General features: G+C 49.0%; 1 protein-coding gene across 14 annotated transcripts in view; it reads left to right on the top strand.

The window, feature by feature from the left end:
* Positions 1-12,411, top strand: part of GRAMD1B (GRAM domain containing 1B) — a 133,707-nt gene that overhangs the window by 103,587 nt on the left and 17,709 nt on the right. For all 14 annotated transcript variants that reach the window (XM_033081789.2, XM_033081790.2, XM_033081788.2 and 11 more), the window contains 5 exons: positions 1,260-1,280; positions 9,492-9,576; positions 11,152-11,255; positions 11,365-11,460; positions 11,757-11,837. In XM_033081789.2, the coding sequence (XP_032937680.1) occupies positions 1,260-1,280; positions 9,492-9,576; positions 11,152-11,255; positions 11,365-11,460; positions 11,757-11,837 (387 nt within the window). The remainder of the gene's footprint in view (positions 1-1,259; positions 1,281-9,491; positions 9,577-11,151; positions 11,256-11,364; positions 11,461-11,756; positions 11,838-12,411) is intronic.

Genomic DNA, 12,411 nt, shown 5'->3' with positions numbered 1-12,411 from the left:
TTTAAAATTCAAAATACCCTTGGAACATTTGCCTTTTGTGAGCAAAGCTGTGTCCCTGCCCTTGGCAGTGCTCTAAGGGCTGCTCAGGGCAGTGTGTGTTGGAAGAACAAAGCCCCTGGAGAGGTGGCTGGCAGTGAGGGGGTGATGAAGATGATGGTGATGATGAGGATGGTGATGGTGGTGGTGATGGTGATGATGGTGATGATAATGATGAGGAGAGTGATGATGAGGATGGTGATGATGAGGAGGGTGATGGTGGTGATGATGGTGATGATGATGAAGATGATGATGATGATGGTGGTGATGATTTAAGATGATGATAAGGATGAGGATGGTGATGATTGAAGATGATGATGAAGATGGTGATGGTGATGATTGAAGATGAGGATGATGATGATGATGGTGATGATGGTGATGATTGAAGATGATTATGAGGATGATGGTGGTGATGATTGAAGATGAGGATGGTGATGGTGATGATTGAAGATGAGGATGATGATGATGATGGTGATGAAGATGATGATTTGATGATTGAAGATCATGATGAGGATGATGATGGTGATGATTGAAGATGATGATGAGGATGGTGATGGTGATGATTGAAGATGAGGATGAGGATGGTGATGGTGATGATTGAAGATGAGGATGAGGATGATGATGGTGATGATTGAAGATTATGATGGTGATGAAGATGATGGTGATTGAAGATGAGGATGAGGATGGTGATGGTGGTCATGATGATGGTGATGGTGATGATTGAAGATGATGATGAGGGTGAGGATGGTGGTGATGATGATGGTGATGGTGGTGATGATGGTGGTGATGATGATGATGATGGAAGATGATGATGAGGATGGTGATGGTGATGATTGAAGATGAGGATGAGGATGGTGGTGATGAGGATGGTGATGATTGAAGATGAGGATGAGGATGGTGACAGTGATGAGCTCCTGTGTTGCTGGCTGGCGCTGCTGCTGTGCAGGTGGCAGCATGTCTGGGTGTGTGCATGTGGACATGCACACCTTGGCCTGAGCTGTTTCCTGTTGCAGGCTCCTGCTGCTGGATTTGTCCCTTGCTCCTGTACCTGGGGATAACTGTGTTAGAGCACCCTGTGAAATCCATTGAAATCTTCTGTTTAATCCCACTTTCACTTCACTAATGATCCAAACCAGATTGGACCTGCTTTCTCTGTCCCTCTTTCTTTTTGATCCTAAGATCTCTGTGCTAACTAATGCTTCTCTTTTATTTTGTCCTTACAGAAAAGCCAGAGTTGGTATAATGTAAGTACTCCTGTTTCTCTTGTCCCTGGGTGCTGTGGGCTGGGTGGGGGGAAGGTGCAAAGGGGCTTTGCAGTGGCACTGGGGCACTCTGACCATTTCCAGGAGGAGGAGGAGCTGGAAATGGCTCAGCACTGGCAAAGGAGGGCTGGCATCCTCAGCAGGGGGATGCCAGAGACAGAGAGCAGAAGCTTTGTCCTTTTGGTCACTGTGGTGATGCTCCCCACATCCTGCTCCTCTGGCTTCTCACAGGGGAGCTGGGATGTGGTGACACTGGTGACAAACAGAGCTGCCACCCTGCAAACCCTTTGCATCTCCCAGGGCGGTGTGGGGGCAATAGAGGAATTATTTTCTGCGACCCCAGAGAAACACCAACCACCCTTTGCTTCTGCCTTGGTGTTTTTTGTTCTCCTAGCACGAGTGGCCCTGCTCCAGGCACAAGCTGGTGTCACCTTTGCACACTCAGGGCCCCACCCTGGAGGCTCTGAAGCAGCCATGGGCAAATGCAGCAGCCATCCCCAGCCAGCCCCAATCCCTGCAGGCATTAAAGTCAGAGTGGGGCCAGCAGAGTGTGTGGTTCTGGCTGAAACAGCAGCTCAGGTGTGACAGGGGGAGAGGCAGGGCTGGGAATGTGCTGGCATCAGTGTAGCACGGGCAGGAAGAGATCTTGGGACAGAGGCAGTGACTTTAAGAATAAAATACAAACCAAGGTGGCCAAACTGTGGCAGATAAGGGCTGTGAGCAATGTCCCAGCCTGGCCTGGCTGCTGCCAAACCCAGCCTAGAGGTGACTTTGGCTCTTACTGCTTCTGCCTGTAGCTGCTGAGCTCCATCCTTGCTGCATGATGCTCTGCTGTGCTCTGCTTCTGTGGGTCTCCTGTGTTTTCATGTCCTCTCTATCTTATCTTTCTGTTCTCTTGTTTTTCCTCCATATATTTTCAGCATGAGAGACAGTACATCCGGAGAGTAAGCACTGGCTGCATTTTTTTGTGGTTTTCCCCACCCCACCCCATTATTTTCCTTTGTAAACAAAACAAAACAAACCCATTTTCTAGTTAGCAGAGACATTCTGGCCAGATAAAAGCAGCAGTGTGAAAATATGGATGAGCCACAGACTCCAGGGAGGCAGCCAGTCCTACTTGGCAGTGTAATTTCCATTAAAAATTTGCTAATGCATCTCCTTGATAGAGTTTCCCTTCTTTGCCAGCTCCTTCCAGGCAGGATTTTTCTGCCATTTGGACCATTCTGATTCCTCCATTCCTCTCCTCTCTGAGAGCAGCTCTACAAATGAATCCATGGAATCTGCTCCTTCATGAAACCTCACAGTTTCCTTTGCTCACTTTCCCCCACTCTCATTTTACACAAACCCCACTGTACCCAGAGCAAACACCCTGCACATTCCAGCTCAGCAGCCCTGGGTACCAGGCACTGTGCAAACCCAACCCAAAATACAATCCCTGCCTCAAAGATCCACAGGGCATCACCAGTTTTCTTCATCTTTCTGCTGCTTTTAACTGGTCTTTTTGTCTCTGGAGCACTGCATTCCTCTTTGCCAGTTGGAACCCTCCCTTCCCCCTCTCCTGGATTCCTTTTTCTCTGTTTTTTTTTAATTATTTTTTTGTTTAAGATGCCACCAACTTCTCCTGCTTTGTGTGTTCTCCTTTCAATCCCACCAGTGCTTTTTTGGGATTACCATCCCTGTCCTGTGGATAAGTGGGAGGAAAGGGGTGAATTGAGGCCATGGATTGTTCTGGCACATCTGCCCCTCTCTGGTTGTGCTTTCTCTGCTTGGCTTTGCAGAGGACAAATGCAAACTGGTGCAGGTGCACTGTGAGGCTGAGAAGAGAATCCCAGTTTGGGGATAAATGCACTCAGACTTTTGGGGTTTGCTTTGTGTTCTTGTTCTTGTGGTGGAAGAGCAGGTCAGAGGAAAGGAAAAGTCCCTGAGGTGCTTCTCATGCTTTTTTTTTTTTTGTGAGCAATTGTGTACATGGTTTGGAAATATTGTGGGTTTAAGGGAAAAAAAATCTGTTGGTCTCTTGTGGTTTAACCATCAGTTGTGTTTGCTTTGGGCTGTGTGTCTGCATGGTGAATTATTGTTAATTAATTCTCTTAAAATAATTTATAAAAATAGACCTCAGACCTTAAACCTGAACTTCCTTTGTAGTTTTGTTTGCTGGAACAGAGATGTGCCTTGCTCTGTGCCCCTGAGGTGCTCAGAGAGGTGGGAAATTTGTGTTTTGTTTCCCTGAGGACACCAAGGAGGAGCTACTCTGTCAGGAACCCCACAATGGAGAAGGCATTTGTCACCCAGATGTCATTACAGGGACAGACAACCTGGAGATGTTTTGCTGGCAGGGATAAAATCTCTCTCTTCTCTCCTTTTCTTCCCATTTTGAGCATGGAAATCTCTCATTTCTGTGTCACCATTGAGCCCTGAGCCTGGCAGAGCTGCCATGGTTTTCCTGCCTCACTTGGGATGTGAATCCTTCCCCTTCCCTGTTCCTAAAGTAGGGTGTGTGTCTCAGTATCATTTCTGCTCTATAGCAAGGCTTGCCTCTTAAATTCAGCACCAAGCATCAGGAGAAGCCAGAGGATGCTCTGGAAAAGAGAATGAATAAAAGGATCTTGAAAAGTTAGAGAAAACACAGCTGGCATCAGAGATTTAAATCCAGAAGCTTTTCACTGTAGCATTTACATCCCAAAGTCCACCTTGCTCTGTGTGCCTTTATTTTTATTATCACACACCTGAATATTTTTCTTCTTCCTGTAACTGACCTGAGCAGTAAAAAGACAACAATTGTCTCTTTGAAGTGTTCCTAAATATTAGAAATATTTGCTGTCCCAGTCAGTGTGGGCAGATCAATAGGAGCCCACCTGTGTTTGGGAGAGCAAAGTCTGCACTGAGGATTGCAGGGAGTGGGACAGGAACCCTGCTCCTGCAGCTCTGCAAACAAATTGCTGCACACAGGGCAACCTCAGCCTGGCAGGAGCTCAGAGTCTCAAAAATAAACCCAGAATGCCAGTGGGGAGGCAGGTGAAGGGGAGATCCAGAGTTTTCCTTTGGGAAAGCTCCTGCAGGAGGAACTGGCTGAGGATCTGTTGTGGATTGTGGAACTCTGAGCAGCTCTAGAGCTTCTGGAGAATAACCAGACATCACAAAGGTGATAAGAAATCAGCCCTGGCCTCAGAGTGCTGTGTTTATTCTTGTGGGTAACACAGTGGAGGGGAAACAGCTGCTGGAAAGAGGAAAATGTTCCCTATAAAGGCAAATGTGCCTCATTTTAGGGAGAACATCAGGAACCTTCCCCAGGGCTGGCAGGCTGAGCCTCCCTCAGCAGCAGTCACAGGAATGGAGTTTAAAAATCCAGGTCTGATGAGTGAGCAAGGTGTTGAAGAGCCTTTTCTCTGTAAATCAGCACAATCACCTTTTAACCCCCAGCAGCCATTTCATGAAATTATTTCTGGATCAGTGTTAACTCCCTTCCTTTCAGGTACTTGTCATCCTGCCAGATTTTCCTTGATTTTCAGCATGTGGATTACCTGCCTGGCTGAGTTGCTGGGTTGTAGAGGCACTAAATTAGCAGTGAACTTCTGGTGATGATGAGCTCAGATCCATTTTCTAGCCCAAATGGCCAGTGGTTATTTTGAAGCATCTTCCTCTCTGCTTTTCATTCACTTCTAAAGGGAGAAAAAGGAAAAAGCTGGAAAAGCAGAGCAACCAGGATGGGTTTAGAGGAGATGCTGTGGGACAGGTGCCCATGTCCTTGGCTGGTTTTTCGTACCAGCCCTGCTCTCAGTGGGGTCTAAACTCGCCCACATGAGCAGGGAGTGTGTTCTGTTTATTCCAGTGTCCCAGAGCAGTGTAAATCACACAATTCCACCAGCCATGAGGATTGGGTGAGGTTTTCCTTCCCCCTCTCCTCTGTGCCTCCTGCCACCTCTGCCCCCTGTTTTCTGTGCTGTCCAAGACTCAGCATTCCTCAGCTTTTGTGTTCTCACATTCCTGTCCCATCCCCCAGCAGTTTTTGTTTGAGGTTTCCCGTGGGAGATTTGTTTGTGTGTACCAGGGAGATGCCACCACGGGGAGTGACCCTGCTGTCCCCAGTTCCCTCACCTGGGCAGTGCCATCCTGTGCTGTCTCTCTGTTTGCTGTGGAGTTAATGTTTGCTGCCTCCAGCTCCAGGTCAGCTCTCCCCAGCACTGCTGGCACTCATCTCTGCAAAGGCAGGTGGCTGGGGGTGGATTTTTATTTTTAATTCAGTCCCATTTGGAGTTTCCAGCCAAGAGGGCCATTCAATAAAGTGGTGTCCTAGTCTGGAGGACAGGTGTCTGCTAAGAAAGGCAGGAGCCTCTCTTTGAAATGGAGAATGTAAATCCCCTCCCTCCAAATTATTATCATTTTGAAATCAAGTGGCTTTCAGGCAAAGATATGGGAATTAGGAATAACAGTTCTTTTCTAGTGAAATTAAAATAGAAATACAGCACTACAAAGAAACAAACACCAAACCCTGACACAGTCAGAGTACAACCTGACACCCGTCAGGCAGGGTGTTGGCACCCCTCAGATTTCTGCCTCTGTGTGTGTCTTCCATGGCTGGTTCCTCCCAGCCACGTCCTCTATTTTTATCTGTCACAATCCTGAATATTTTTCTTCTTCCTTTAACTGACCTGTGAAGTGAAAAGACACCAATTGCCTTTTTGAGGTGTTCCTAAAAATTAGAATACTAATTATTACAATACTAGAAATAGCATTAGAATGCCAGCAGTATTTGCTGTCCCAGTCAGTGTGGGCAGAGTTCACCTGTGAAAAACCTGCACTGAAGGCTGCAGGGGGTGGACAGGGCCCCTCATCCCAGCCTCTCCCCACGCCTGCCTCCCCCAGCACACTCTGTCCAGCAACTTTCCATTACAGGAAACATCTGCTGGGAGGCAGGGCTGGGTTACTGCAGGGCATTGGCCGCCAGAATTCCCCAGCTCCGGTCACTCCAAGCATGTGCCAGTCATTTTGGGATGTTCCCCACCCGCCCCTTCCCTGAGAAACACAGACAGAGCCTGAGGCTGCCTTTGAGAGCAGGCAGGGACTGCAGGGACAGCCTGGGGAGGGCTCAGAATCGCTGCTTTTCTGCTTCCAGAGAGGGGGGAGAGCTGAGCCCGAGCTCTGCGCCTTCCTGTCGGGTCCTGGAAGCCGCGTGAGTCGCAGCAGAGCTGCTTGGGGCTGGGGCTGGAACTCCTGGGGTTGAATTTGCAACTCCTGGGGCTGCATCTGGCACTCCTAGGATTGGATTTGCCACTCCTGGGGCTGGGGCTGGCATTCCTGGGGCTGCATCTGGCACTCCTGGGGTTGGATCTGGCACTCCTGGGCAACATCTGGCACTCCTGGGGGTTGGATTTGCCACTCCTGGGGTTGGATTTACCACTCCTAGGGCTGGCTCTGGCACTCCTGGGCTGCATCTGGCACTCCTAGGGTTGGATTTGCCACTCTTGGAGCTGCATCTGGCACTCCTGGGGCTGCATCTGGCACTCCTGGGGTTGGATCTGCCACTCCTGGGGCTGCATCTGGCACTCCTAGGATTGGATCTGTCACTCCTGGGGCTGCATCTGGCACTCCTAGGATTGGATCTGTCACTCCTGGGGCTGCATCTGGCACTCCTAGGGTTGGATCTGGCACTCCTGGGATTGGATTTGCCACTCCTGGGGCTGCATCTGGCACTCCTAGGGTTGGATCTGGCACTCCTGGGATTGGATTTGCCACTCCTGGGCTGCATCTGGCACTCCTAGGATTGGATCTGTCATTCTTGGAGCGGCATCTGGCACTCCTGGGGCTGCATTTGCCACTCCTAGGGTTGGATTTGGAACTCTTTCACTCTTTGGGTTGGGTCTGGTACTCCTGGGCATTACCTGTGCTCGGGGGCAGTGCCCACACCTGCCAGGGCTCCTGCAGGGGATGCCCACAGCAGGAAGCTGCTGAGGCTGCAGCAGGAGAGCACAGAGGGTGCCCAGCACAGTCACCCCCATGAGCCTCCCTGGGAAAAGTCCTGTAGAGGGCAAATCCTCCCTCAGATCCTCAGGGGCTGCCTCAGGCCAGCTGGATGTGGGCAGGAGAGCAGGGGAAGGCACCTAAACCCTGCCCAGCTGCTGCAGCTCTCGACTTTGGACATAAACAAGGAGCAGGAAAAGCAGAGTTTGGCCACGGGAGCAGTGCCAGTGCTGAGGGAAGGAGATGGATTCCCTGCTGGAGTGTGGCTCCCTCTGGCACCTTTTCCTGGATCAAGAGCTGCCCTGGGACCTGGAGGCACTTGGGGACTTCTTTGGAGGAAATGGCAGCCCTGGATGTGCTGAAATCCCAGCTGTGAGTGTCCCCAAACAGAGCTGTGTGCACCCTGCAGAGCTCTGCTAGGACAGGCTTTAGCTCCTGCTGAGCTGGGCTGCACTGAGCCCAAAGCTCAGCCCTGCAGGGACTGCAATTCCTTCTCCCCACTCCATCCCCATCCTGCCTGCTTGTTCCTAGAAATCTTGGATTTGGGCTCTTGCTGGAGCCCATCTCAGGCCAAGATCTTTTCCAGATGTTCAGGCTGGGAGTTTGGTGAGTGAAATTCATATTTCTGTCATCTGCTGGTTGGCAGGTTTTACTCAGAGTGAGATCCCTTCCTCTGGGCCACAGGGCTGGAGCAAATATTGGAATATTCTGTTTCTGTTGAGTTATTCTGTTTCTGCTGGGATATTCCTGTTTCTGTTGTGTTGTTCTGTTGGGTTATTCTGTTTCTGTTGGGTTATTCTGTTTCTGTTGGGTTACTCTGTTTCTGCTGGATTATTCTGTTTCTGTTGTGTTATTCTGTTTCTGTTGTGTTATTCTGTTGTGTTATTCTGTTTCTGTTGGGTTATTCTGTTGGGTTATTCTATTTCTCTTGGGTTGTTCTGTTTCTCTTGGGTTATTCTGTTTCTGGTCCACTGAGTGGCTGTGAGGAATTGTTTTTGGGGGTGAGAGTTTGTCTATGATTTGACAACCAACATCAAATCTGCTGTGATCTGACAGCATTTGGCAGTTCAGTGAGGTTAATTCTAAATAAACTCTGTGTTCCTCCCACCCCTGTGACTCCACCACCATTTTTAAGCAGAAACTGCCTTCCCTAATCTCAGATTTTTGGGGTCTTTGCTGGAAGACTCTCACATTTCTGCCCTAGGAGATCAGTGCCTCTTGCAGGAGGATTTTTGGATAAAGAGGGAAAGGGTTTTAGCCCAGGTGGTTTCTTCTCTGCATTTGTGGGAGAAAGAACATTACAGGTTCTCTGCCCCCGGTCCCCTGAGCCCTTTGCTGGGGACACAAAACATGGTTGAGTCCCTGGGAGAGCCTTTCTGGATCCCCTCTGAAGTGTTCTCAGCATCCCAGCACCTGGCTGGCTTTGTTTGTGGTGGGCATGGGGGATCCTGAGCCCTCCAGATTGCTCAAGCTCCTCTGGCAAGGTTGAGTCCCTCAATTTTTTTGGGTGAATCCTCCAATTTTCTGTGCTGAATCACCTGTTTTCAGGGGTAAATTCCCCATTTTCAGGGGTATATCCCTCATTTTCTATGCTAAATAACCCATTTTCTGTGCTGAATCCTCCATTTTCTGTACTCAACCCCCATTTTCTGTGCTGAACCCCCCATTTTTTGTGCTGAACCCCCATTTTCTGTACTCAACCCCCATTTTCTGTGCTGAATCCCCATTTTCTGTACCCAACCCCACATTTTCTGTACTCAACCCCCATTTTCTGTGCTGAACCCCCCCATTTTCTGTGCTAAATCCCCATTTTCTATACTGAACCCCCATTTTCTGTGCTGAATCCCCATTTTCTGTACTCAACCCCCATTTTCTGTACTCAACCCCCATTTTCTGTGCTGAACCCCCATTTTCTGTGCTAAATCCCCATTTTTGAGTAGCTGTGCCATCCCTGGGGGTTGGCAGGTGACTGAAGCCAGCAGAGCACACTCTGTACCTCACCCAGTGAGTGATGGCAGGCAGACAGAATTCCTCTGCAGGCTGCCCTGAGCCTTCCCTGCTCCCCCAAACCTTCTCCTCTTCCTCCCCCTCCCTGCCCTGGAGCCCAACCCTGCCATGGCTGGGCTGTGATGGGATCCTTCTCCTCCTGCACCCGAGGTGTTCCTGTTTTTCCCACTCTGTCCCCCTCTCCCCTGGCTGCCTCTCTCCTCACCAGACCCATTTTTTTGTTTGCAGGTGTTGAGTCCCACGTACAAACAGCGGAATGAGGATTTTAGGAAACTTTTCAAGCAGCTCCCGGACACCGAGCGCCTCATCGTGGGTAAGGCCAAGCCCTGGGTGTGCACAAACACATCCAGATCTTAATAATTGGCAGGAAAATTAATCCACAAACACCTGAGGTTTGTGTCCAAAAAGGAGACAGAGCAGCCTTGTGATTTTATTCAATTAAAGGGAGAGGCTGTGGGGCATTTCCTCTAAAAATCTGAGGGATTTTTTTTTCCTTTTAATCCCAATTTCCCTCCCTCTCTATCCCATTGGCTGAGGTACTTGAGAGGTCCAGACTTCCCAAAAAACTCATCTGTTACAAACCCCCTTCTGATGTGTACCCTCCTTTTTCTTTTCCTTGTGTCACTCGGTGGAATTCCTCTGGAATTTCTGTTTTTTCCCATTGTTTCTTTCATCTCTCAGTATCCAGTTTTATTTACCAGCAGACCCACAGTTTGTTTGTAAAGATAAATCTCTCATTCCTTTCATCAGTCAATGAGATCCTTCCCATTATTTCTTTCACCTCTCAGTGCTGGTTTTATCAGTTTGGAAAGACAAACCCCTCATTCCTTTCATTCTCAGACATTGCCACTGACAAGACAGCTTTGTCTGCCTGAGCACAGGCAGAGCCCCATTTCCAATGGCTTTTGCATTTTCTGATGGCTTTTCCTCATTTCATGGGGATTGATGTCATTTTTCCCCTTCCTTTTTTCTCCCATTTTTCCTCCCATTTTCCCTCCCATTTTTCCTCCCATTTTCCCTCCCTTTTCCCTCCCTTTTCCTTCCCTTTTCCCTTCCCTTTTTCCCCTCCCTTTTTCCCCTCCCTTTTTTCCCACCCATTTTTTTCTCCCATTTTCCCTCCCATTTTCCCCCCTTTTCCCCCACTTTTTCCTCCCTTTTCTCTCCCCATTTCCCCCTTTCCCCCCCCTTTTCCCCAACACCCCTGCTCACACCCAAACCCTGTCTCCCATCACTGCTGATCCCCTCCTGTGTCCCACACTGCTGAGAGCTGCAGAGGGCTGGAAATCATGAGGGATGCTTCAACTGGGGGGAAAATGCACCATGAAATCTGGAAACAGCACTGGGAGGCTGCAGAGGATCATCAGCCAGGAACAGAGATTGTGTGTGACAATTCCTGGAGGGAAGGGCTCAGCTCCTGCTGTTCTCTGTGCCTTCTCTTGGTGCTCATCCTCACCTTTAGGCTGTCCTGATGCCTTTGCTTACCTAGAAACAGAGGCCAGACAAAGTTAAAAGCATTTATTTATTGAGTGGATATATTTCATGAAGGGGCTACACCCACAGTGGATGATGCTCACAAGTTTTTCACACTTTCATAAGTTTGGTCCATTTGCATATCAAGGGTTAATTTTCCAGTTATAGCTTCAGGTAATGAAGTCATTTATCCCCAGTTTTCTCCCATCCCCATTCACTTTTGTTTATATTTTCAGGGCCTGGGGCTGTAGGGTACCCTTGACTTACAGCCCTGCCAACAGCTGACACTTTATTTGGAGTTCAGAGTTCTGCACTAACACAGCACAGGATTTGACAAATCTAAAGGCTAAAATATAAAGGTATCAGTGACATCTTGTGGCTTTGGTGCCCCTCACTGACCATTTGCTGTCCCCCACAGATTACTCATGTGCTCTCCAGAGAGACATCCTCCTGCAGGGCCGCCTCTACCTCTCCGAGAACTGGATCTGCTTCTACAGCAACATCTTCCGCTGGGAGACACTGGTGAGGCTCCCCCACCTCAAAATGTGCTCAGATGTCCTTTGGGAGGGCTCTTCCTGCTGCTTCTCTCACCAGTTTCCCCTTTTTGTGGTGTTTTCCCTGCCTGCTGCAGCTGACAGTTCGCTTGAAGGACATCTGCTCCATGACCAAGGAGAAGACAGCACGGCTCATTCCCAATGCCATCCAAGTTTGCACTGACACTGAAAAGGTACAGCCCACTCTGCTGAGCCCACCCTGTGCCCAGCAGGGCTCTGAGAGTGTCTGGGGTTTTTTTTTCAAACTGGGGAAAGGGCTGTGCTGAGGTTGGAGCTCACATGTGGGGTGTGGGGCCAGGTAAAATAAATGGTTTTACAGCAGCACAGCTCTAACAGAGCTGTTTCAGTGCTCTGGGGTCTCCATCAGCTTCTCTCTGTGCTGGAAAGTGATCCCAAACAAGCTTGGTGTGTTTTTCCCTTTTTTTGTTTTTTTCTGAGCTGATTTTTCTCTCCCTCTCTCCCCATCCAGCACTTTTTTACCTCCTTTGGGGCTCGAGACAGGACGTACATGATGATGTTCAGACTGTGGCAGAATGCTCTGCTTGACAAGGTACAGAGAGAAACCCCAGAGCTGGGCTGGGAGGGGAGGGGAGGGAGGTGATGGACATGGACAGGAGCATCACTTCTGGCTGAAAAAACACCCAGGACAGCAAACACAAGTGTTTAGGCAGTAGGAACATTAAACACAAGTGTTCAGGCAGAGCAGGCTCATGACTGCAGATGCAATTCCCTGTTTTTGCAGGGAATTTTTTGCTGGGGTTAATCACCTGTTTTTGGGGATAAATCACCCATTTCTGGGGTAAATCATCCATTTCTGGGATAAATCACCCATTTCTGGGATAAATCACCCATTTCTGGGGTTAAATCACCCATTTTCTGGGGTAAATCACACTCAGTAGGTGCACTCTGCTGAGGAATCAGGGTTCAGGAGGGAAGTTTTATTTTGGAAGTCTGTAATTCCACAGTGGAGCAGCCCTGAAGAAAGCAGCAGGAATAACTCACTGTGCAGGCAGAGCTCAGTAACTCTGTGCTCCAGAACTGTGGAGCTCCAGACAAGACAGAAAATGAATGTTCAGGACATCCCAAATGCAATTTGTGGGTGCACTGGGTGAGGTTGAGTGGGT

This window comes from Catharus ustulatus, chromosome 28 (assembly GCF_009819885.2).
Source record: "Catharus ustulatus isolate bCatUst1 chromosome 28, bCatUst1.pri.v2, whole genome shotgun sequence".
NCBI classification, from domain to species: Eukaryota; Metazoa; Chordata; class Aves; order Passeriformes; family Turdidae; genus Catharus; species Catharus ustulatus.
Note: the sequence above shows the minus strand (reverse complement) of the source record. Positions and strands in the feature narration are given on the sequence as shown.